The sequence below is a fragment of the Asterias amurensis genome, chromosome 5 (genome assembly GCF_032118995.1).
Source record: "Asterias amurensis chromosome 5, ASM3211899v1".
Taxonomy (NCBI): domain Eukaryota; kingdom Metazoa; phylum Echinodermata; class Asteroidea; order Forcipulatida; family Asteriidae; genus Asterias; species Asterias amurensis.
In genome coordinates, this window is record NC_092652.1 from 18,461,388 (window position 1) to 18,486,941 (window position 25,554).

A 25,554-nucleotide genomic window follows, 5' to 3' on the forward strand; every position below is an offset into this window, starting at 1 on the left:
TTGTGACTGTTGTTTTCTTTTCTGTGGCTATTTTTTTTGTAGGACAAAAAAACACAATGTCCACAGATTTACATAAAACTTACACAGTTTGAAGCTAATGATAGTAGAAAGCTTCCCTTCAAATATTGCTTGCTGAGGTGCTGCAGTTTTTGAGAAGTTAGTAAAACAACGTCATGAAAATAATTTTCGTCTCAGTGATCATGAGACGAAAATGATTTTAGCATGTAAAACAGTACATGACATTGTTTTACTCGTTTCTCAATAACTACTGCACCTCAGCAACTAATATTTTAAGGTTCGCTTTCTACTATCATTATATTCAAACGGTGTAATTTTAATGTAAATCTGTGTACATTGTGTTTTAAGTTACAAAACGTACCCAAATCCTTTAATTAAACAAAAAATCCACCGTGGGGCAAAAACAACTACTGACAACTACTGACCAAAATTGTCTCTGAAGAGTGGAGGGCTCCACGTATAAGATACTGGTCTGGTTGATAGCCCAGGGATGATGACGTCAATAGGACAATTGTTTATTGTAGGAGGTTCCGTATCTTTGGGAAACAAAATAAAATGCATCAAACACCGAAACGAGGACATCAAAATAGGCGGTATCTTCCCAAAAGTAAAACCGGCAACAAACAGGGTTATTTGTAAATTATTTGTTTTATCTCTTTGGTGAAAAAACTTTCATAAAAAGACACATTTTTTCTTTATGCGACACAAATACTTTAACTATGTTTTAAAACACACTCGTTCTGATAGTACATTTATATTACCTAAAACAGAAACAGACACATGGTTCCCAACTCCACAAGATTTTTGAAAAGTAACGAAAGTGTTTGCAAACCCCTTAAATGATCTTATTAAATTTGGAACAGAGAACAAAAAAATAACCCTGCCTTTTGAAGACAATGAGATTTTGACATTTTGCATGATCAATTGATGAAAACATTGTGTTTATGTTATGTCTCAAGATCTGACATTGATTAGAAATCTTGAATTTGTTCTCATGTCCCCAAGTGCATTACATCACTGTAGAAGGTGGTCGCTTTAAACCGTCTGACTTTTGATGGGTTTGGAAAATATCACGCACAGAAACCCAGTTGGTCCTCATGAAATTGTCATATTCCTCACCTACAACATCTATTTCAAAGGAGCAGGTCAAAATCAGACTGGACGCAAACCTCTGATGGTACGTCACCCTCTGTGAACCAATAGGAAATACATCTCCAGACTGAGCAGTCGATGTGAAGTTTGTCTCGTCCCATCCGGTTAGAACCGGTTCTGTCCAGTTGACTCTGGTTGTGTCCGAGCCGGCTTCGGTTGGTAGTGTCACGTTAAGCGGGCAGACTAAGTTAACATCTGTATAAGAAGATGGAAAACAATTGGTGGCGATGTAAATAATGTTGCCGCTAATTTTCAAGCTGGAGGTGAGGGCCATTGTTTGTAATCAATAAAATCAAATGTTTCTAGGCGGTTTTCATGTCACAAACACAGCCGATAACAGCAAGTACATCTTTTACCATTTGTTTACTTTCGCTTTTCACTGATAATGATTTATAAGCTTCACAATCAACGTCTCAAATGAAAATGGATGAATGCGTCGTCAACAGAAAAAGAAAAAGTTTGTTCTCTACCAAATGACTTTTAGTACTTTCTCAGTGAAGAAGAATGGGTAAAGACATTTAGGGTTATGAAGAAATAAAGTGCAGCAAACCTTTGACTGTGACTGTGAAGTTACAGAAGTTCTGATTCCCAGATGCGTCTGTTCCATTGTACATCACCTCGGTATCTCCAACTGAGAAAGTTCCATTTCCATCTTGATAACATTCATTGGAGACGGTTGCCAGGCAACCAAACACCACATCAACAGACCGATATGAGTTATTAAAGGACCGATCTGAAAGATAAATAACAAAGAAGGTTCCCTGAGACTGGTCATTACGAATCTGAATAGGCTGGATGGATAGTGATAACACAAAGTTCATCTAAAGAAAGCTCCAAAATGTTTTGTTTTTAAATAATGTAGGCCTACAGCACTTCGTCACATCCCCGTAGATACTTTTTTTGTTTTGTTACAACGGTGCCTCGTAAGTTGACATGTCGCGTGATATACAGAGATCCCACAGCCTGAAAAACTTAAAGCCCTTTTTATAAAGTGGTGCATTTTAGAGAATTCAATACGTACAATTGTACGTGATGATTTTTCTGTCAGACCTTTTACTTTGGTCGTGTATTCTGTTTGGAAATTAAAGATAAACAAAGTTTGCTTTTAATTTGAGAGTGTGGTTCACCTCTAGCATTATTAATACATGGTGTGTTTTGAGGTTTACATGGCTCGTCCAGGTTTAATTTGTCAGTATATATTAATGTAAAGTTACGTTAAAGACAGTGGACACTATTGATAATTGTCAAAGACCAGTCTTCTCTCTTGGTGTCTCAACATATTATGCATAAAATAACAAAGTTGTTGAAAATTTTAGCTCAAATGGTCGTCGAAGTTGCGAGATAACAATGAAAGAAAAAACACCCTTGTCACACGAAGTTATGTGCTTTCAGATGCTTTATTTCGAGACCTCAAATTCCAATTCTGATGTCTCAAAATCAAATTTGTGGAAAATTACTTCTTTCTCAAAAACTACTTTACTTCAGAGGAGCCCTTTCTCACAATGTTTTATACACTAACCTCTCCCCATTGTTTGTTACCAAGTAAGTTTGTATGCTTATAATTATTTTGAGTAATTACCAATAGGGTCCACTGCCTTTAAGTGAAGCAAAAGAAACACATCACTATTAGCTCATGTGACAACATTTTATTTTTGTTGCTAGTAATTTACTTTCCATGTTTAAAATTGGGGGAATTCACATATTGTTACGCTTATCGCACCTACCTATGTCGCACGTCACTGAAGCATCTTCTTCATGACGGCAATTGTGGTATCCCCATCCCCGAAAAGCACAATCTTGAAGCCGTTCCTCGTTTCCATCGCAGTTGATGTCGTCCATGAGTATTTGACTTGTTCCTTGTCCAAAGTGTGCACTCAGCCAAGCATAAGTTGCACCAGTGAAGCCAAGTTGTCTGCACACAACGCTTGCGTCTCCGGTGTCCCAGTGATCATCACATACAGTGCCCCATTGGCCATCATAGTATACTTCAACTCTACCTTCAGAGGGAACACTTCCGCCAACAAGCCGCACATCAGCTATTTTAAAGAGATCCAATATGGGGTTGTATTCGTTACAGTGTTCCTCGATAGAACAAAGGATTAATATTACAGAGAAGGCAACAAATTTCTGAGAAGATCCATCGACTGTAGTTCCGTGTTGGTCCGTGCACGGCTCTTAAATAACACACAGTACTAATATACATTTTGCTCTGTTGATAACCGCAAACTTTAATTTTGATTTCATGACTGTAGACAACACTAGACGAAAGTCAAATGCTTTTGCTGCAATAAGTCTTGAACTTGAGGACGACCAACGTTTGTTTTATTTTGTGACTGTTGTTTTCTTTTCTGGGGCTACTTTTTGTAGAACAACAAAACACAATGTCCACAGATTTACAGAAAACTTACACAGTTTGAAGCTAATGATAGTAGAAAGCTTCCCTTTAAATATTGCTTGCCGAGGTGCTGTAGTTTTTGAGAAATTAGTAAAACAACTTCATGAAAATAATTTTCCGTCTCGGTGATCATGAGACGAAAATTTTTTTAGCATGTAAAAACGTATTTTCATGACATTGTTTAACTATATTCTCAAAAGTTACAGCACCTCAGCAACTAATATCTTAAGGTTCGATTCCTAATATCATTATCTTCAAACGGTGTAATTTTAATGTAAATCTGTGGACATTGTGTTTTGTGTTAACCAAAAGTACTAAAATCCTTTAATTAAAAAAAATCCACCTTCGGGCATTTTGAGCAAAAACATTTACTGACCAAAGTTGTCTGAGAAGACTGGAGGGCTCCACGTATAAGATACTGGTCTGGTTGATAGCCCAGGGATGATGACGTCAGTAGGACAGTTGTTTATTGTAGGAGGTTCCGTATCTATGGGAAACAAAATAAAATGCATCAAACACCGAAACGAGGAAACCAAATTGAGCGGTATCTTCCCAAGAGTAGAACCGGCAACAAACAGGGCTATTTGTAAATTATTTGTTTTATCTCTTTGGTGAAAAAAACTTTCATCAAAAAGACACATTTTTTCTTTATGCGACACAAATACTTGAACTATGTTTTAAAACACACTCGTTCTGATAGTACATTTATATTACCTAGTCGAACAGAAACAGACACATGGTTTCCAACTCCACAAGATTTTTGAAAAGTAACGAAAGTGTTTGCAAACCCCTTAAATGATCTTATTAAATTTGGGACAGAGAACAACAAAAAATAATCCTGCCTTTTGAAGACAATGAGATTTTGACATTTTGCCTGATCAATTGATGAAAACAGTGTGTTTATGTTATGTCTCAAGATCTGACATTGATTAGAAATCTTGAATTTGTTCTCTTGTCCCCAAGTGCATTACATCACTGTAGAAGGTGGTCGCTTTCAACCTTCTGACTTTTGATGGGTTGGGAAAATATCACGCACAGAAACCCGGTTGGTCCTCATGAAATTGTCATATTCCTCACCTACAACATCTATTTCAAAGGAGCAGGTCAAAATCAGACTGGACGCAAACCTCTGATGGTACGTCACCCTCTGTGAACCAATAGGAAATACATCTCCAGACTGAGCAGTCGATGTGAAGTTTGTCTCGTCCCATCCGGTTAGAACCGGTTCTGTCCAGTTGACTCTGGTTGTGTCCGAGCCGGCTTCGGTTGGTAGTGTCACGTTCAGCGGGCAGACTAAATTAACCTCTGTAAGAAGAGGGAAAACAATTGGTGGCGATGTTAACAATCTTGCCGCTAATTTTCAAGCTAGAGGTGAGGGCCATTGTTTGTAATCAATAAAAGCAAATGTTTCTAGGCGGTTTTCATGTCACAAACACAGCCGATAACAGCATGTACATCTTTTACCATTTGTTTACTTTCGCTTTTCACTAATAATGATTTATAAGCTTCACAATCTACGTCTCAAATGAAAATGGATGAATGCGTCGTCAACAGAAAAAGAAAAAGTTTGTTCTGTACCAAATGACTTTTAGTACTTTCTCCGTGAAAAAGAGTGGGTAAAGACATTTAGGGTTATGAAGAAATAAAGTGCAGCAAACCTTTGACTGTGACTGTGAAGTTACAGAAGTTCTGATTCCCAGACGTGTCTGTTCCATTGTACATCACCTTGGTATCTCCAACTGAGAAAGTTCCGTATCCATCTTGATAACATTCATTGGAGACGGTTGCCAGGCAACCAAACACCACATCAACAGACTGATATGAGTTATTAAAGGGCCGGTCTGAAAGATAAATAACAAAGAAGGTTCCCTGAGACTGGTCATTATGAGTCTGAATGGGTTGGATGGATAGTGATAACACAAAGTTCATCTAAAGAAAGCAAGCTCCAAAATGTGTTTTTTTTTTAATAATGTAGGCCTACAGCACTTCGTCACGTCCCCGTAGATCCCTTTTTTGTTTTGTTACAACGGTGCCTCGTAAGTTGGCATGTCGCGTGATGTACAGAGATCTCAAAGCCTGAAGAAACTCCATGCCTCTTTTTATTAAGTGGTGCATTTCAGAGAATTCAACACGTACAATAAATTGTACGTGTTGAGTTTTCTGTCATACCTTTTATTTTGGTCGTGTATTCTGTTTGGAAATTAAAGATGAACGAAGTTTGCTTTTAATTTGAGAGTGTGTTTTCATCTCTAGCATCAATTGATACTGGTGGGTTTTGAGGTTAACATGGCTTGTCCAGGTTTAATATGTCCGTATATATTCATGTATGGTAACGTTAAGTTGTTAAGTAAAGCGAAAGAAACACATTGGCTCTAGGTGACAACTTTTGCTCGTAATTTAATGGCCAAGTTTAAAAATGGAGTCATTCACACAATGTGTGTTATGCTTATCGCACCCACCTGTGTCGCACGCCACTGAAGCATCTTCTTCATGATGGCAATAGTGGAAACCCCAGCCTGGAAAAGCACAATCTTGAAGTCGTTCCTCATTTCCATCGCAGTTGACTTCGCTCAAGAGTATTTGACCTGCTCCTTGTCCAAAGTATCCCTGTTGCCATGCATTAGTTGCTCCAGTGAAGCCCAGTTGTCTGCACACAACGCTTGCGTCTGTGATGTCCCATTCATCATCACATACAGTGCCCCATTGGCCATCATAGAATACTTCAACTCTACCTTCAGAGGGGACACTTCCGCCAACAAGCCGCACACCATCTATTTTAAAGAGATCCAATATGGGGTTGTAATCGTTACAGTGTTCCTCGATAGAACAACGGAACAATTACAGAGAAGATCCATCGACTGTAGTTCCGTGTTGGTCCAGGGTGTGCATGGGTCTTAAATAACACACAGTACTAATATACAGTTTCCTCTCCGTTAACGGAGACAGTCTAAAATAACCGCAAACTTTAACTTTGATTTCATGACTGTAGATAACATTAGACGAAGGTCAAATGCTTTTGCTCCTATAAGTAACTTGAAGATGACCAACGTTTGCTTTATTTTGTGACTGTTGTTTTCTTTTCTGGGGCTACTTTTTGTAGGACATAAAACACAATGTCCACAGTTTGAAGATAATGATAGTAGAAAGCTTCCCTAAAATATTACTTGCTGAGGTGCTGTAGTTTTTGAGAAATTAGTAAAACGTCATGAAAATAATTTCATGAGACGAAAATTATTTTAGCATGTAAAACAGTATTATCATGACATTGTTTTACTCATTTCTAAAAAACTACTGCACCTCAGCAACTAATATTTTAAGGTTCGCTTTCTCCTATCATTATCTTCAAACGGTGTAATTTTAAAGGAACACGTTGCCTTGGATCGGTCGAGTTGGTCTTTGAAAAGCGTTTGTAACCGTTTTTTTATGAAATGCATATGGGTAGAAAGATGTTCTAAAAATAGAATACAATGATCCACTCAAACATCGAAATTGCCCGGTTTTCCTTTTACCTCGTCGACTAACACGGTCGGCCATTTATGGGAGTCAAATTGTAGACTCCCATAAATGGCTGACCGTGTTAGTTTGCACAGTAAAAGGAAAACCACGCCATTTCGAGGCAAACTTGTGTGGATCATTGTATTCTACTTTTAAAATATCTTTCAGCCAATATGCATTTTATAAAAAAAGGGTTACACATGCTTTTTATAGACCAACTCGTCCGATCCAAGGCAACGTGTTGCTTTAATGTAAATCTATGGACATTGTGTTTTGTGTTACAAAAAGTACCCAAATCCTTTAACTAAAAGAAATCCACCTTGGGGCATTTGAGCAAAAACAATTACTAACCAGAATTGTCTGAGAAGACTGGAGGGATCCATGCATAAGAGACATCAGGTGTGTTTGATAACCATGGGATGATGACGTCAGTAGGACAGTTGTTTGTGGGAGGTTCCGTATCTATGGGAAACAAATTAAAATGCATAAAAAAATGCATTAAAATGCATCAAAAACCGAAACGAGAAAACCAAAATCTTCCCAAACTATTTTTGAAAAGTAACGAAAGTGTTTGCAAACCCCTTTAATATTTAATGATCTGATTAAATTTGGGACAGAGAAAAAAAAATAATCCTGCCTTTGAAGACAATGAGATTTTGACATTTTGCCTGATCAATTGATGAAAACAGTTTCCCATTCAACAGTTAGGATCATCCTTGTTCCCAATGTTTTTGAGCAGTACAGCGCCGCCGCGCCGCTGCTAAAACAAAGGAGCACCTGTGCAAAAGGTTGTGTTCCGATTTGTGCATTGTTGCCGCTACGCGGCGCTACATGATTTTTGGTTGTCAGTAATTTGTGTGATTTTTTCATAATGTTATACTTTTAAAATACATCAAATGACAAGGATCTATATTTATGTCAGTTATATAAAACAAATATTAGGTGGCTTTAGTTCCTCCAATTCCACTCTGAGCCACTCAATATTTGTGTAATATACAGCCTACGGCTCGTTAAAGTGAAGAGCAGAGGTAGACAGCATGGTATTGTCTCAGGTGACAGCTTTGTTTTTACTATTTACTACTCGTGTTTACAAAAATGGCATATTAATCCTCGTATAATGTATATCTTGGTGGTCTTTGTTGCTTACACTTTCGCGAATGAACCCCTAATGTGCAAGTTTTGGCCTTGACGACTTTCTGGGGTGGTAAGTTGAATTTTATAAGAATTTTAAGCCTAAATATATGTGTTTGTGTGGGGTAGATGACTGGAAAGCACAACTTGGAGCATCATCCCACGGTCTTAATGTAATAGCCGCCCCTTCTTGAACTTTGGCATATTGGACCAAATTCTCCGCCATGTGAATCTTAAAACGGTGGGTGAGGCCTCACGATTAGGAAACCGTAGTCGCGAACTTGAGAAGTTCTTAATCTTCATTGTAAAATTCCAAAATGCATCTAGAAAGGAAAGCTTCAAAAGTGTTAGTGCGATAATGTACACTCCTTCGCCACGTAGATGTTTGTTGGGAAGTGCATTGTCAATTAGTATATCGCATGATAAAAATATATGCCATTACCTTGACTGGAAACTTCCATAACAAAGGTGCAATGAAGCGGGATGCTCCTTGACCATGTCCTTGACTGAAAAGCACACACCATGTGCGACAATGGTGTTTTTTCTTCCATTATTCTCTCGCGACTTCGACGAACCAACCGAGTACAAATTTTCACAGGTTTGTGATTTTGTGCATATGTTGAGATACACAAAGTGAGAAGAATGGTCTTTGACAATTGCCAAAGGTTTCCCGTGCCGTTAATCCGTCCTATTTGACAGAGAGCCGTTGGTCCCGTGTTTTTTGTATCGCAGGTAAAAGAACCCAGTGCACTTGGGGTTCGCCCCATTGTGTTCCTGCAGCATTAAGCGCGACATCACCTTGTAAACCATTACATGGTGCTATGTAAAAGGAGTAGATCTCATATTTAAAAAACTTAGTCCAGATTAAAGCTAAAAAATGCTCCCCTGATGTTAATCAGTAATATAATTTACGTCAACCTTGTGTTTTCTCAATACTCAATGAAGGGGCAAACTTGGCAGCAAACTCCCTCAATCTTAACGAGGTTCATGCAGGTTGGTGGGGGACATTGTTCAAATCGGCACACGAGCGAGGAGTTGTGGCTGCAATCACTGAGACACGAGTCCACGTTGAAAAAAAACATTGGGTGCGCTTTCCAGGGTTTTAATCTTGTGTTGCGGACAGCTTATTAAGTTGTGCTTTGTTCTACATGCTGATTTGGGTTAGAGAGGATTCCAAGTTGTCTGTAAATGCAGTACAAATGTTGTACATATAGTGTTATTTTTTTGCTTATGAAACACCAATCGAATTTAGAGCATACTTATATTGACAGTTACATGCAAACTTTTGAACAGACAGACCAAAGTTGTCAGAGAATTTATCAATCGTTTGGTTGTCATCAAAGAACCTACCAGAACTTCCGGACGATTCATATTCGTATAGATCTTGATGGGATGTATAGGTCGTAGAGTAAGGCAAGGGAGTCGTGGTGAGCCCAAGATGTTCCATATCTACAATGTGAAAATTAAAAATGCAAGATTACTAATGGGTTTTGAAGTCTGCATTGCATGACCACAGGTTTAAATATGACAGGATCTATAAATGCAACGGTTAACAAAGTGCATAGATAACTAATATGGTATTGGCTCTGTGCGACAGCTTTCTGATACTGCAGTTTCAAAATGACATCATCAATTCTTAAAATAATGTTTGGCAATGTCGGTCTTTGACCCTCACACTCTATTGGGTATTTTAACAAATGCTACCCCACAGGGTTTCTTTGTTATAAGGGTACCCCACAAAGTGTTTTGTTAAGAATAGGGTAAATAGAACAACAATAGCAGGATTCAAAATACCGGATTGGGTTGGCATGTCTACTATTAATAATCCGAGGACTTTAACAAAAGGGATCCGGGAAATAGTCACACCGTGGACTGTCCTCGGCTGATTTTGTGTACAAAACCAATGGGGACGTCTGAAAACTATGTCCAAACAATGAGATCAAAAGGAGGTTGTACATTGGCCAATGTGCGCCGCGCGTACCAATCTGTGCGTTTCGATTGTTTCATTACCGCTTTTCCACTAAGAGGGCCGCTGGATGACGTCAATGCATAAGGTCTATGTTTGAGTGGTACTTCTCCGGCCCTTGCTCTCTCTATGCTTCTCCTGTGTGTACCAGATTTGAATTATATGAAACCTTGTCTCATTGTAAAGCATTGTCTTCCATAGTTTGTCTGAGACACAGTGAAACAAAAACCAGAGTGGTTACTGGGGACTAAGACTAAGAGACTTGTCCTAACTTGAACACATGAGGGACAAAATGTTGTTCGTATAACATTAAAACACCTACCTGCTAACGTGATCGAAAACTGGCAAAATCCCTGGTACAGTACAGTATCATTAATATCAGTAGTACATGTGATTATCGTTTTCCCTGCTGGAAATGTGTCACCAGACATCGTAAGATTACCGTCTTGGTCTTCACAAACGATACTTGCTGGATCAATGACACCTCCCGCAGAGTCAATGGCTGATGGCAGCGGTGACCAAATGACAGCTTCATCTGGCATTCCCCCATTGTATGCGACAATAGTATCGTTTGGACAAACGACAACTGGCGACAAAGAAAAACATAAATTATGACCCATTTGAAAATTTGAAAAAAGTGGAGCAAAGACTATTCCTTATTTGTTTCGGAGGTCTTACCTTCTGTGTCTAAACGAAAAAGCCAGCGCCCTCTAGTGCCGATATTTGTACTCTCTTCGATGTCATAAATCTGATCCGTCATTGATTTTGGCACAGCGTAGTAGGCTACCCCATCACCAGCATTGTAACCAACCTGATAATCAAATAAATATACTTTTTTGGTGTGTGTGTGTGGGGGCGGGGGGTATATTATTCCCGACTGACCTTTGTGTAAGTTTGACAAATAGTTTGGAACATGGAATTGAAAAGAATTCGTACTATTGGCATCAATAAATCAGTTGTGTTATTTATTTATTAAACGTTTTATCTAACCTTGGCATTTCTTGTGTTAATTGTTGAATCAATTTCCTTGTAATTGAAGATGGTGTAAGCCCGTCTGCCATCCGTCACTATAACTGCTTGAAACGTGTGCTGAAAATAACGTAATAACGTTTAGAAAAATACTGAAACGAAAATGAGATAAATGTCAGTGTTCTGATAAACATATATTTAATGTTGATCAACGTGTGACATACTAGTTTCATCACAAGCCACGCCCAGTTTACAAAACCATTCATGAAAGACGGAGGCCTTTTCCAAAGTATCAACTTCAGTTTTAAGAATGTCCCTTGACGGTAATAAAGACAGTGGACACTGTCCGTAAATGTCAAAGACCAGTCTTCTCACTTGGTGTGTCTCAACATATGCACAAAATAACAGACCTGTGAAATTTTCAGCTTGATTGGTCATCGGAGTTGCGAGATAACTATGAAAGAAAAAAAAAACACCCTGTTGTGTGCTTTCAGATGCTTGATTTCGAGACCTCAAATTCTAAACTTAAGGTCTCGAAATCAAATTTGTGGAAAAATACTTCTTCTCGAAAACTACATCACTTCAGAGGGAGTCGTTTCTCACAATGTGTTATACTACATTTAGAATAGTGAGGGCGCTCTCCATGGATTGATACATCTCTATAAATCTGCTCCATAAATATTCTAAATATTCTAAAATACCACCGTTTTATTCACCGTCTTGGCTGTGGAACCTGCACCACTTAGACTTCTCTTTTCGTTGTCCAGTTAAGGTAACTGTTGTGCTTCTTCTTATTCGATATGCCTCCAAAAAAGGACAAAAAACGAATCGTTTCCAACGACTCGACTGATAGTGCACACGATAGCGCTATACCAACGTCTATTTCCGACAGTATACTTGTGGTAATTCGACAAGAATTGCAAGATATGAAATATAGCGTCCAAGAGAAACTTGACATCGTCATAACGAACCAGCAATCTATCCTGTCGAGAATCACCAAAATTGAAAATGACTATCAAGAACTAGAGAAGTCTGTCAACTATACTTCTCGTACCATTGAAGAGATTCAGGCTGTAAACAAGACGCTTTCATCGAACCTCGCCAATGTTACTACCAGGCTTGAGCAGGCTAATTGTAAAATTACCAAACTGGAGGAGGCTACACTACATTTGGAACGCTATTCAAGAAGCTACAATCTCCGTTTTGGAGGCATTCCAGAACTTGTTGATGAACCCCCGTCTTACCCATATGAAAGAATAAAAGAAATCCAGCCTCGAGCCAGAGATTGAAAATGCACATCGCTCAGGCCGATTTCCGAAAATGCCTACAGATCAACCTCGACACATACTAGCAAAGTTCATCTATCGCCCAGAACGTCAACAAGTACTTCGACGTTGCAAAAAGGCGCTGGCTGAGTGTGGAATCTACATAATTCAGGATCTTCCAGCAGTTGATGCAGCAAAGAAGAGAAGCCTGAAAGATGTTATGAGCAAGGCGTTTCAAGAAGGCAAGAAACCAAGCTTCCGTAATGGCCAACTTTACATCAATGGCCAAAAATATACTCCCAAGTCATAAATTCCCCAGTCGGACTTATCAACCTACTTCTGTTGTAACCAACCGGTGGTAATCAAACGTTAATTTTCAACCATTGGAGCAGTGCTGTTCGTTTTAGACAGTGTCAGTAAGAAATTGTAATGTCTTTGTATTTCCCGTTGCCCTCTCTTATGTTCAACTTTTGCATTTATAATTTAGTATCTGTGTTTGTAAACTGTTTTGTACCTCGTTATTTCTTGTATCGTGTTTTTCCTGTCGGTCAGCATTTTTATGAGTTTATTTTCCTTGTGCACACAAATGATCTAAAGGGAAATAGATTATTGTAATGAATATCGAAGACGAAAATGATGATGACATTCCATTTTATTTATCTGATAATACTCAATATTATTCCATAGAGCAATTTCCAAAGCCGGCTGATGATGGCTGTATTTCCTTACTGCATGTTAACATTAGAAGTCTTCAAAAAAATATAGATAAACTTAAAATTGTTTTAAATTCAATCAACCATAATTTTTCTTTTATTGCACTTTCTGAAACCTGGCTTAAATCATCCCCCCACAGTTACTTTTTTTTGCCTGGGTATGAGCTCATCGTGAACAACAGACAAGGCACAAAGGCTGGAGGTGGAGTTGCCCTCTATATTTCGAATAAACTAAATATTACTGTTAGGGAAGATTTGAATATTTCAGATGACTCTCTTGAGTCATTATTTGTTGAAGTCCGTATTCCGAATGCAAAAAAACGTTATTGCAGGTGTTGTGTATAAAGCACTGTCAGCTGTTCACGATGAGTTCATGACCTATTTTCAGATGATATGCTCTCGTGTTGACTATAATAATAAATCTTGCATAATTTCAGGTGATTTTAACATTAATTTGCTAAACCCAACCAATCCTAGCTCCAAGTCCTTTATTGATTTATTTATTTCCTACTCCTTCCTTCCTCAAATCCACATGCCCACACGTATCACTGATGATTCTTCTACACTTATTGATAATTTTTTATCAAACATTCTTCCCTCCTCTAAATCCGGTATTTTAATTTCTGACATCTCAGATCATCTGCCAATTTCCATGTTTATACAGTCTCCCAACTCTAGTGCTCCTCATAATCACAATCTATCCTTTTCTCGAAATTTATCTAATGTGAACCTGGAAAAGTTTATTGACGACTTACACTCTTTCGACTGGACTAATAATGTTCTTAGTTGTAATAACCCTGATACTGCTTATAATAATTTTCTGGATAGTTTTGTTTTTTTGTATGATCAAAACACTCTTTTAGTTAGACAAAACAACAATACCAAAGCTAAACATAACTTAACTACTCCCTGGGTTACACATTCCCTTCTCAAATCCATCAAGAAAAAGAATAAATTGTATCGTCAATTCTTGTCAAACCCTACAACCTCACGAAAATGCAAGTACACTAAGTATAAAAATACTTTGACTAGCCTATTACGTCTTTTAAAGAAAAATTACTATTCCCTCCAGTTTGAAAAAGAAAAAAAAACAATATTCGTAATACCTGGAAGGTTATAAATTCAGTTTTGAATAAAAATTCTCATTCTCATGGTATTGATAGCATTATTGTAAATGGGAATTTAATTGACAAGCCAGATCAAATTGCCAATCATTTCAATGACTACTTTATCAATATTGGTCCCAACCTTGCTAAAATGATCCAACCTACCCACTCACCTTTTAATTTCGCTGATTACATGCCTAACCCTAATTCTAATTCGTTCTTCTTTACTCCAGTAAATGAACATGAGATTTTGGACATTGTTAACAATTTGCAAAACAAAAAAAGTTCTGGTCATGACTTGATCAATATTTCCATTATTAAGAAGTCAATTTCTGCCATTTATATACCTCTTGTTCATATTGTCAACACCTCTTTTATGACTGGCATTGTTCGTTCCAGTTTTTAAAAAGGGTGATCGTAACTGTATTACTAATTATAGGCCCATCTCTATTCTTTCATGTTTTTCAAAGATCTTTGAAAAATGTGTATATGCCCGTACCATTAAGTTTCTGAATAAGTTTGATATTTTAACAAATCCACAGTTTGGTTTCCGTAGTAAACATGGTACTATTCATGCTCTCCTTGATTTTATTGATAAAGTTTCTAATGCAATCGATGCCTCCAAACATACTCTAGGGGTGTTCCTTGACCTTTCAAAAGCTTTTGATACAATAGACCATCAAATACTATTGTATAAGCTTTCCAACTATGGTATCCGAGGAGTTCCCCTGGAGTGGTTTAGGAGTTATCTCACAGATAGGCCACAATATGTTTCCGTCAATGGCATAAATTCCAAGTCTGATTTCCTTACATATGGTGTACCCCAAGGATCAATCCTAGGGCCTTTGTTATTTATCCTATACATTAATGATTTCACAAATTGCTCTAGTGTGCTCTCATTTATACTATTTGCGGATGACTCTAATTTATTCTTTTCCCATAGTAAACCTGACTATCTTGTAAATACTGTTAACAATGAGCTTAAATTAGTTGCCTCCTGGTTTACGGTCAATAAATTGTCCCTTAATATTGCTAAAACTAACTACATGTTGTTCAGTAACTCAGTCAGAGACCTACCAAGTCCTGTAAAGATTAACGATATTATCATTACCAAAACTGATTGTTGTAAGTTTTTGGGGCTTTTTGTTGACCATGGACTAACATGGAATAGTCACGTTGATTACATCTGTAAGATTATTGCTAGAAATATTGGAGTGATCAATAGGATCAAGCATTTTATGCCTGAACTGGTACTACAATCTCTTTATAATACTTTAATCGGTTCTTATCTTAATTATGGGATACTTGCTTGGGGAGCAAGTTCTGCTACCAATCTCAATAGACTTTTTCTCTTACAGAAGCGAGCTCTTCGTATAATTAATTTTGCTGAATTTAATACACATACAGATCCCCTTTTCTATAAGTATAACATTCTAAAAGTGAAGGACATCTATCGTCTCCAGCTTGGGTCCCTCATGTATCAACTCACAGTTTTGCCTTCCGCCATTAAATCAATTTTTTCATTAAATTCAGAGGTACATTCTCACTTCACCCGCCAAGCTTCTAATTATCACATTTCTTACACCCGTACTTCCCTCGCTCATAAAACTATCAAACATGAAGGACCCATGCTTTGGAACATGCTTAAGGAACGACTTAAAGCCTCCAAAAGTGTATTTATTTTTAAACGTGTCTTTAAAACTGACATACTGAATTCTTATTGTTGATGAGTGTTTTACAAATGTAATTGTATGCTTTGAACCGTGCTACTGCGGACCGGGGACGGGTGGTCTCCCGCATGGGATTCCTGTGTATATTTATTATCACCCATAGTCACACTTGTTTAAATCCCCCGCTATGGGATCATTTGTTTCGGTCGATACTGTATTTGCTGACCGGCAAGACTGCTGTGTGTGTTTTGTCTTAAGTCCAGTCCTCTGTTTGTGTCTGTTTTTTTTGTTTTGTTTCAGTGTTTACTAATTATTCTTTGTAAACATGCATATGCATTGAGACCTGCTGTTATATTTTGTTCATTGGTGGCTCGACTCGACCACGGACCTCTACGGTTCACTTGATATTATTTATAATCTCAATGCATATGCATGTCATTAGGGACCATTGCCTACAAGCTTTGCTTCTTAAATGGATCCCTCCGCAGTGTCAACATTGTTATGCATCTATTTCTTCAAACCTATGTTGTTAAACAATTATTTTTCATTGTTGTAATAATTTCTTGTGACTGCTGTTTGATATTGTTTTTTTTGTTTTTTTTGTCTTTTGATACTGTGGAAATAAAATGAACCTTGAACCTTGAACCTATCAACCTCTCCCATTACTCATAATCAAGAAAGGTTTTATGATAACAATTATGTTGAGTAATTACCAATAGTGTCCACAGCCCTTAAACAAGTTGACCGAAAACCACGTGTGCGCACACAAAATGTACTGACTTACAGTTCGTTATTATTTTGATGTGTAGCAAGAACGTATTGTATTGCTGAAATATACAACGGCTAAAATAGTCCTTATGATCTCAGTATAAAGAGATCAATGGTACGCAATTACGTCTTCACGTCGCCGTATTGGATGTAAACCTTTTAACGGGGGGCAGTCTATTCCGGTGATGTCTTTGTGAATAAGCTCGATACATTACTCACTCTGGTCATGGGGGCCGCGAAATTTGACACATTCACCCAGGTTGCTATCAACATCCACGAAGCTCTGAAATTTAACTGGTTACCGAACGCATGACGAACAACATCGTCTGCTTGGTCGTAAACGTCTTCAGTAGAAGAGTTGCGATGAAGCGAACGGTACTTCACATCCCCACCATCCCACATCACATTCAAGTCGGTCCAAAAAACTGCTAGAATTGGAATTGTAAGCGGAAACTCCTGAGGTAAAAAGTCTGTGAAGCCTTGTCCAAACGAAACTAAACCATTTGAGCTGATCTGCGATAACAAAGATACAAAAAGAACGTGTTCGTTGTGTAGATGCTACAGAGTTGGTCGAATGATTTATTATAAGAACGTTTTGGTAAACATGTCTATGCAAGAAATAAGAAATTATGATTAAGCATTATTTGAAAACATTTGACGTCATAATAATAATAATAATAACAAGTTCTTATATAGCGCATTTCACAATAAACCGTATCAATGCGCTTTACATTAGTCCCCTGGTCATTGGGCCAATAAACATCCCTTTAATCTTTCTCAGCTCCCATTTAGGGAGTATACAGCCCCGAGCTGCCGTGGCGCTCCGAAAGCTTTTCATTCACAATATCAACCTCTACCCTCGCAAGTACCCATTTATACCCCTGGGTGAAGAGAAGCAAATATAGTAAAGTATCTTGCTCAAGGACACAAGTGTCACGACCGGGATTCGAACCCACACTCCGGTGAATTAGCACCAGAACTTGAATTCTATGCTCTTAACCACTCGGCCGTGACGTCATCAATTATTCTTATCTAGACATTAAGATTTATAATAATTGTGTGTTAAAGACCTGGACACCTTTGGTATTGTCAAAAACCAGTCTTCTCACTTGGTGTATCTCAACATAATAATATGCACAAAGTAATAAACCTGTGAAAATTTGAACTCAATATTGGTCGATGAATTTGCGAGATATTAAAAGAAGAAAAACACCCTTGTCACACAAATCTAATTTTGAGGTCTCGAAATCAAATTCAAATATTAGTGGAAAATTACTTTTTTTTAGTCGAAAACTATGTTAACTCAGCTCAGGGAGCAAGTTCTCACAATGTTTCTTCAGTGACTGTTAACAAGTAAGTTTTTATGCTAACAATTATTTTGAGTAATTACCAATAGTGCTTTTAAGTTTAAACCTTGCACAAGCAAAAAAGGTACCGTTTAATTTGTCATGAGAGGGCGCCAGTGAAAGCGGTTGAAATTGATGACGTCATTACTCTTTTACCTGGAAGGTATCGGGGTTACAATACTCAAAAAGAGGGCCATGTCGGTTAAACTGCTATAGACCTTTCTTGATAAACAAACCGACTTGGTTGGCATGGACGGCGTATTGGTCAACTGTGCTTGCGATATTTTCACAAACAACAAGTACAACTTCCATCTACGATGCATGAGGTTACGGGATACTAGTTTTGTCATAACTATTATACATGTAATCGAATGGTCTTAAAAAAAACTAGAACTCACAAAGACGCTGGTGAAATTTTGACCAAAGAAAGGAAACGGCATCGGAACTTGAATCTCAGAATAAACGTCGTCATCTCTTGGGAGAGATGAATCTCCCACTCCAAAAGGAAACAGGATATCTGAAGAAGGAAAAAACACATTGGTCGACAGAGGGCGAACATTGTGACAGCATTTTCGTCTACGTTTGTTGTTACTTGTTCTTTCATTTTGTGCGATCGGCACGTTACCACAAGATCACATTCATATTAATTTACGTAAATGGATGTTATGCCACGAAAACCAAAATCCTCTATTTCCAATGATTTTTTTGTTTTAATTAATTGTACCTGATATAAAAATGGAGTTTATTGATGAGAAATGTTGCGGCAGCAGTCGTTTGCCGTCAGTTTTAGGCAAGTAATTTACTCAAATAGACAATAGCTGGACATGTAAAGACAATCACTTTGATGTAAAAAATCATTTGAGAATAAAATTAACAAAATAATATTATATCTTGGATTGGATTGGGTGAATATAAATATTGGTAATCTAAGCGTATGTTACATAGCGGGAGGCTGCCACGCCTTAAAATAATAAACATTCTATACTATTTAAAGCGTAACCTGCGCCATCTTGGATTGAAATTAGAAGGTCCAGTGGCATGGCATCCTTGTGAAAATCAACACGGTTGTGTGTGTGTAATTCAACACGTTTGTGTGGTTTCAGACGTCGGGTTGCAAGTCTACAAAACCCCGACCCAAACTCCCACTTACGAGTCATGTGATTGGAGGAAGTTTGGGCGGCGATCGTGTGTCAAACACTGGTCGATGTTGTTACCAGACTTCCTAGAAATCTTTCTGACAGGTGACTCATTGGACAGTGTTCCGCAGATGGTTCTCCTGATTGGTTCACTCATTGCCCCTTAAACGCCCACCCGCCATTTGATCCGCCCTTTTTGGTCGGATACTTTCGTGTTGTACTAAGCATGATTCTCCGGATCGGTTCATTCATTGCCGCGCAGGGTCGAAGAGGCTGGGTGCCAGGACAAAACCGAAACAAATTTGCATTGAATGAAGTAAGTCACCGTGCTGCGTAAAGCATGTGAAATCGAGCCCAGCCTCTGGTCAGTGTATGAGTGGTGGAGACAGGCCACCTGTTGCTTGGTGAAGGAGGTCGCCGTGGGATCACTTGAAGTTGAAAGTGGGTTGCGACCTCGTACTTCCAGTAAATCCGCTCTTATCCCCCCCCCCCCGAAAAAAGCGGTGGTTAAAAAAAGTAGATAGAGTTGTGGCACACAGCATGTTCCGAAAACTCGCTTTATTTAGTGCCACAACAACGCTATGTATCGTGGGACGTGACGCTCAATGAATCGCGATCAATAAGTAAAGGGTCCAAGATTCTAAAATCGTAGCGTTATTGGAAACAAAGCAACCAATAATTCAACAAAGCAAAGCTGTTTACTTTCTTCCTTTTCCAGTCGGATAAACTCTGATATTGGCTGAGACTATTCAAGCCTTTTTAGTCAGATATCTCCTCTGCTATTTAGTACCGATGATTATTGTTGAGGAGGATATTATATTATACCAGCCTCTTACGAGCCATTGGTCGAGTAGCTCGGCGCGGTTATTGACGGTGACTATGGATTTGTTCGTGGAGGTACCTGAATTGTTGAGAAGGGAACCAAAATACCACTAATGCCAAATTCATCAGGTTATAAAAATGTTTTTGTCTGATTTGCTCTTTGACAAAGACCTCCTGATTGGTAGGCAATGTGGAGACACTTGACTATTATCCGCGAGCACGTGAATTATATACGCTCAGTACAATACAATAAGTGTGTATAGCAGTGCGTTATATTTTAGTCGACTAGAGCCCTTTTCACACTACAGAGCCATTTCCCGGGAAATAAACTCCCGGGAAAATCCCAGGAGTTTTTAACCCCACCGCCACCCCAGCAACCGTTCTCACTATCCCAATTTAGTAACTCCCGGGAGTACTATTTCCCAGGAATATGCACGGTCGTTTCACACTTACGATCAAACCCCAGGAAATGTGGTAAACAGGTCAGCCCATGCGGAAGTTACAATGTTTGTGGACGGAAGTCCATTCCCACAATGCCACGCGGCCGGCTGCAAAATCCTTGCCACATGCGACCCAAAATGGCTGCACTTTAATTGTGTATTTACGTGTTGTTATACCAATGTATTGTGTGATTACGGCGGAGAAGAAGTCTTGAAGTTCGGGGAAGACGTCGCTGGCGTCTTGTCAGGAGTGATTGCTGTGACAGTGTTTCAAAGACATGCGGTATAACAATCGGATGGAATTTGTCGTGCGATTGACGGGTTTCATGGTACTTGCTGGAAGTATTTATTGGTCAAAGGTCAATCTGGTCTACCATGAAGAGCGGCCACTGGTGGGAGCAAGTTGCTATTAGAAAAAGCGAAAGTGAGCTTTACATCTGCGACAGCTTTTTTTTTCTTTTGAGAACTGTAATTGAATGGACTTTTGTGTCCGTGTTTTACCCAGAGGTTTTGTGTTGGCGTTCATCTCAATTTTTGCCTGTTCACACTATAGTTATTTCCCGGGAAACTCCCGGGAACTTTTGGTTGATCTGTTCACACTACAAAAACCCTCCCGGGAATTTCCCGGGAAATGACGTTTTCCCAGGAAATAATTAACCAGGGGCAGGGTTACGGGAATCAACCCTGGGGTAAGGCCTAGAAATTTTCTGAATGGCATTTTCGAAGGATTGCATAATAATGTCCATGATGTTAGGGCCAAGATAGTTAAAGGTTTTATAGAAAATACCGCATAGTCGATTTTGCACAATCTGACAATAGCAGTAGAAAGAAAAAGAAGCATTCTTCCCTTCCAACATCAACAGTGCTGTTTTCCCATCGTGCAAAGAAAGAACACGGAATAGGCTTTAGCCCTATATTGGCTAGCATTTTTTCATGGCTTCATAAAGACTTTTAAATGTATGTTTCTTCACACAAAAAAAAATGTTTTTGCAGGAGAACACTTATGCAATTGAAAATAATTAGGCCTTGAAAAACAAAACTATTATCATACCGACCTATAATCTTTTTCCCCAAGGTTTTCAGTTTTTATCTGCAATGGGCAGGGGTCCGTTAATATCCAGCTTCACGCAGGCAGAAAACTTTTCCGTTTCTTGTAGGCCTATATGCCTATCTAGCTGTTTTTGGACTGCATCGTCGGCCAAAAATGCAACTAGTTTCAAAATTTTATCATCACTCCATCGGTCACTTCTACCCATCGTAAGAAATTGAGCAACAGATTGAACTAAAATATTTACTGTCAGGTGGTAGACAGCAATGTTGATCGAAGAACTCAAATCTGACTCTGGACAACAAAAGTCCATCAACGGCCAAGTATACATGCATTAAGAAATACCATACACACATGGCGTGTGTACGAGAAGGAAGCTTGTTTACGCCAACTATTTATTCTATTCCTATTCCATTCACGTGGTAAATTTATGTAATTCATATATTTATTTTTAAATTACAGATGTAATTCACTTTTATTTTCGTACCTAAACGTAAATACTTTCAGAAGGAGAAAACAAAAAAGGGCTATTGTTACCACGCGAATTATTTGGCGCGCTATTTTTGACGTCTGTGACCTTTCGAGATTAATGACGTCTCAACACAGTAGAAGCAAAAGGTGGGGTAAGTTAAACCCGCTTTCGTTCTCACTAGCTGCTTTTCCCGGGAAAAAAGTTTTTCCCCGAGGTTAACTCCTTTAACCCTACCCCTTAACTGGGTAAATTATTTCCCGGGAAAATGTTATTTCCCGAGAAATGTTTTGTAGTGTGAACAGATCGACTAACATTTCCCGGCAATTTCCCGGGAAATACCTGTAGTGTGAAAAGGGCTTAGGTAACTACCATTACATTCGGCTTAGCGGGGAAATACTTGTGCAGTTGAGTTAACAAAACTACTACAATAACAATAACAGAGCCGATTGAATTAAAACTATGCTCAAAAGTCGGGGACAAAATAATCCATATTTATGCGGATAATAAGTTTACTTTGTATTCATCCAGGATATATTGACATGGTCTCATACGCCTCTTTATGTTTATATCATTTATATTATAATGTACTTCATATTTCAATCTTTAGCATAGTAATACCCCAAAAAGGTAAATACACAAATGAACAACTATCTTGTGATAACCAATTACACCCCTAACACTTCCATTTTTCTTACACTAATCAACAGTTTACAAAAAGAACGAAATGAAGAGACCCCAAAAAAAATAATAATAATGGGACTACAACACTACATCCACAATTCAACTTTAACTTTGATACCAAGAAACATACATTATATCATTAATTCGCTCCCTCATTGGAAATTACCAAACTATACACCAAAACATCAACAAACAAACAAGTCGAAATAATTACACTTAAAAGAAGTTTAAAGGGCATGGACAAAAAGAAACAAATGGCAAAACACATATATATATAACAACAATTGAGACACAAATAAAAAGAGAAAAAAAAATAAAGACTCAAAGAAAAAACAATCCAAATAATAAAAGTATAGAATCTTATAAATGTTATGAATCTTTGGAGCTTAAGATCCTCATTCATTTTAAATACAATTCCCAATCCAACTATACAAAGTGAGTATAACCTCTGTCCCTCCGAATACGCCTATCTTAATATGTATGATGCCCCATAAGGTATACGTCAACCCAAAACAGAGCTATGGGCGCAGCCACTGCAAAGAAGTAGTGGTGGACGTGCGCCATAGCCGATCATTTTGGGGTAGAATTATGACGTCATGCATAAATATTAAGAGAGGCGTATAACACCCTCACCAACATTACATTTCAAAACATTTGTGTAAAGGAGTTTCATCATGTAGCGGGGTGCCGCGCGAAGCGCGGCATCCCGCTAGTTATACTTAAAGGCAGTGGACACTATTGATAATTACTCAAAATAATTATTCGAATAAAACCTTTATTGGTGGGGAGTAATGGGGAGAGGTTGATGGTATAAAGCATTGTGAGAAACGGCAGCCTCTGAAGTGCCATAGTTTTCGAACTTGAGGTCTTCGTGTTAAAAGGGTGTTTTTTCTATCATTATTATCTCGCAAGTTCGATGAACGATTGAGCTCAAATTTTTACAGGTTTGTTATTATATGCATATGTTGAGATAACCAACTGTGAAGGCTAGTCTTTGATATTTACCATTAGTGTCAACTGCCTTTAAAAACTGCACAATATTAAAATTGAAGTGCAAGAAATTCAGAAAAAGAAAAAAGTAAACAAACTATCAGTAGTATTAGGAAGCCAAACACAAACCTGTGACTCTGATGGTGAAATGACAATAATTCTTGTTCACCTCGATATCTCCAACTGAGATGGGAAAACACTTTTTTTACATAAAGAAATCCGACCAAACAATCGATCCCAATGTGTTCCCAATGGACTGCTTATAGCAATGCATATTGAATGAACTTATTGGTCACCAGGAAATAAAAAGGGAATTATTTAATCCCGATCGGTGTTGGTTACGCCTCTTAGCAAAAAGTAAGGAAGACAAGAACGGCCCGTAAATACCAGCATCAGACAACGTTTAAACACTTTATAAATAACCAAACGGCCTGGATTTGAATTTAAATGACAACTGCATACATGTTTGATAATCCGAATAATATAAGGTATTGGAGAAAATCTTAATCAGGAGTAGAAACATCTTACCGTCTTGAGCATTTGATGCAGTGACCAGCAGACATACTGCCAGCAAGAGGATGGTCATTGGTGAGGGTGCCATTATTCTCGACTCTATGAAGACGCACAGTCGCTGTATAAACTCATTGGGACACGACTGTCCCCCATAGTCCATTCAAACCACAATCGTGTAGTACACAGTATGATCATTGCTTTTGTATAGCCCTTGACTGTGTAAAAACAAATAAAGATATTTATTGGCTGCCAAGTTTTTTAGAAAAAAAGAGGAAGTGGAGTTGATGTGCCAAACTCCAAATAAATGTTAACAGTTTTACGAGGAAGGAAACGTAGCTTATTCAGTTTCTACATTAATATACCCTTGTAAGAAGTCTTCACTTATTGTTTCAATAAGTTCGAATAACTAAGGCCCCCATATCTTATCGCAGAACAGTTGGATTCTCCCAACAGTAGTTGCTTGCTTAAGTAAAACAAAAAAATACAAACTGTTTTTTTTCCCCCCTAAAGTATGGTGGCCCTGATGGGACATCGCACATCGCAAATAACTTTGCAAATATTTGCGGTGTCGTAAATATCTTTGCAAATATCTTTGCAAATATTTGCGATGTCGCAAATATCTTTGCAAATATCTTTACAGATATTTGCGATGTTGCAAATATCTTTGCCAATTTTTGTGATGTCGCAAATATCTTTGCAAACATCTTTGCAAATATTTGTGATGTCGAACATTTTATCCCATACCGTTTCGCATACTTTGTCGCATAGTTTGCATATTTGTGGCGGAAATTTTTCAAGAGCCTAAAGGGTTGTTTGGGTTCCAGCCTTCATTCCATTAACATGTACACACGGGTGGATAGTCGCATACAGTATACGACAGTTTGTAAATCTATACTATTAAAGCCGTAACCCGCGAAGCGCGGCATCCCGCTAGTGTAAATTAAATGTAATCGAATAAAATGTGCTCTCTCAGACCCCAGTCGTATAACGCACAGTGTGCCTATTGCTTTTATAGGGCCAGACTGTGTAACACATACAGCTATATATTGGCTGCCAAGTATTCTTGAGACAGATATAACAAGGAAGTTGACTTGCTATGCCAAATTTGAGCTACTTGTAAACAGTTTCAGCGAGGAAGGGAACGAAGTTCAACTCAGTTGCCATGTTTTATCCTAATGGAGGAAGTCATCGTATGGTTTTAATGGCTTTAAAAAAATTTCCACAATTCCAAGCCACAATCGTATGCCCCCCCCCCCCCCCCCCCCCGTCTGTTCCTCGAAATAAAGTTGAAAAACTTTTGAGACGCTATTATCATCAAGATTCTGTTTTATTTATTTTTTAAATTAAGGACACTGGACACTATTGGTAATTGTCAATGACCAGTCTTCACAGTAAGTGTATTTTAACATAAGCATAAAATAACAAACCTGTGAAAGTTTGAGCTCGATTGGTCATCGG

At 38.2% G+C, this 25,554-nt stretch overlaps 1 protein-coding gene and 1 pseudogene across 1 annotated transcript in view; one reads left to right on the forward strand and one right to left on the reverse strand.

Annotated features, from left to right (window-relative positions):
- Positions 1–24,256, reverse strand: part of LOC139937055 (uncharacterized) — a 56,735-nt gene extending 32,479 nt beyond the window's left edge. Inside the window, exons 1-15 of the mRNA XM_071932033.1 lie at positions 24,112–24,256; positions 18,393–18,511; positions 16,868–17,161; positions 11,169–11,246; positions 10,836–10,998; positions 10,480–10,743; positions 7,412–7,522; positions 6,025–6,336; positions 5,224–5,406; positions 4,643–4,870; positions 3,942–4,052; positions 2,895–3,206; positions 1,721–1,903; positions 1,138–1,365; positions 444–554 (exon numbers count right to left, since the gene is read on the reverse strand). Of these exons, the coding sequence (XP_071788134.1) occupies positions 444–554; positions 1,138–1,365; positions 1,721–1,903; positions 2,895–3,206; positions 3,942–4,052; positions 4,643–4,870; positions 5,224–5,406; positions 6,025–6,336; positions 7,412–7,522; positions 10,480–10,743; positions 10,836–10,998; positions 11,169–11,246; positions 16,868–17,161; positions 18,393–18,511; positions 24,112–24,256 (2,842 nt within the window). The remainder of the gene's footprint in view (positions 1–443; positions 555–1,137; positions 1,366–1,720; positions 1,904–2,894; positions 3,207–3,941; positions 4,053–4,642; positions 4,871–5,223; positions 5,407–6,024; positions 6,337–7,411; positions 7,523–10,479; positions 10,744–10,835; positions 10,999–11,168; positions 11,247–16,867; positions 17,162–18,392; positions 18,512–24,111) is intronic.
- LOC139937218 (uncharacterized) lies at positions 11,927–13,444 on the forward strand (annotated as a pseudogene).
- Positions 24,257–25,554: the final 1,298 nt, after the last annotated feature.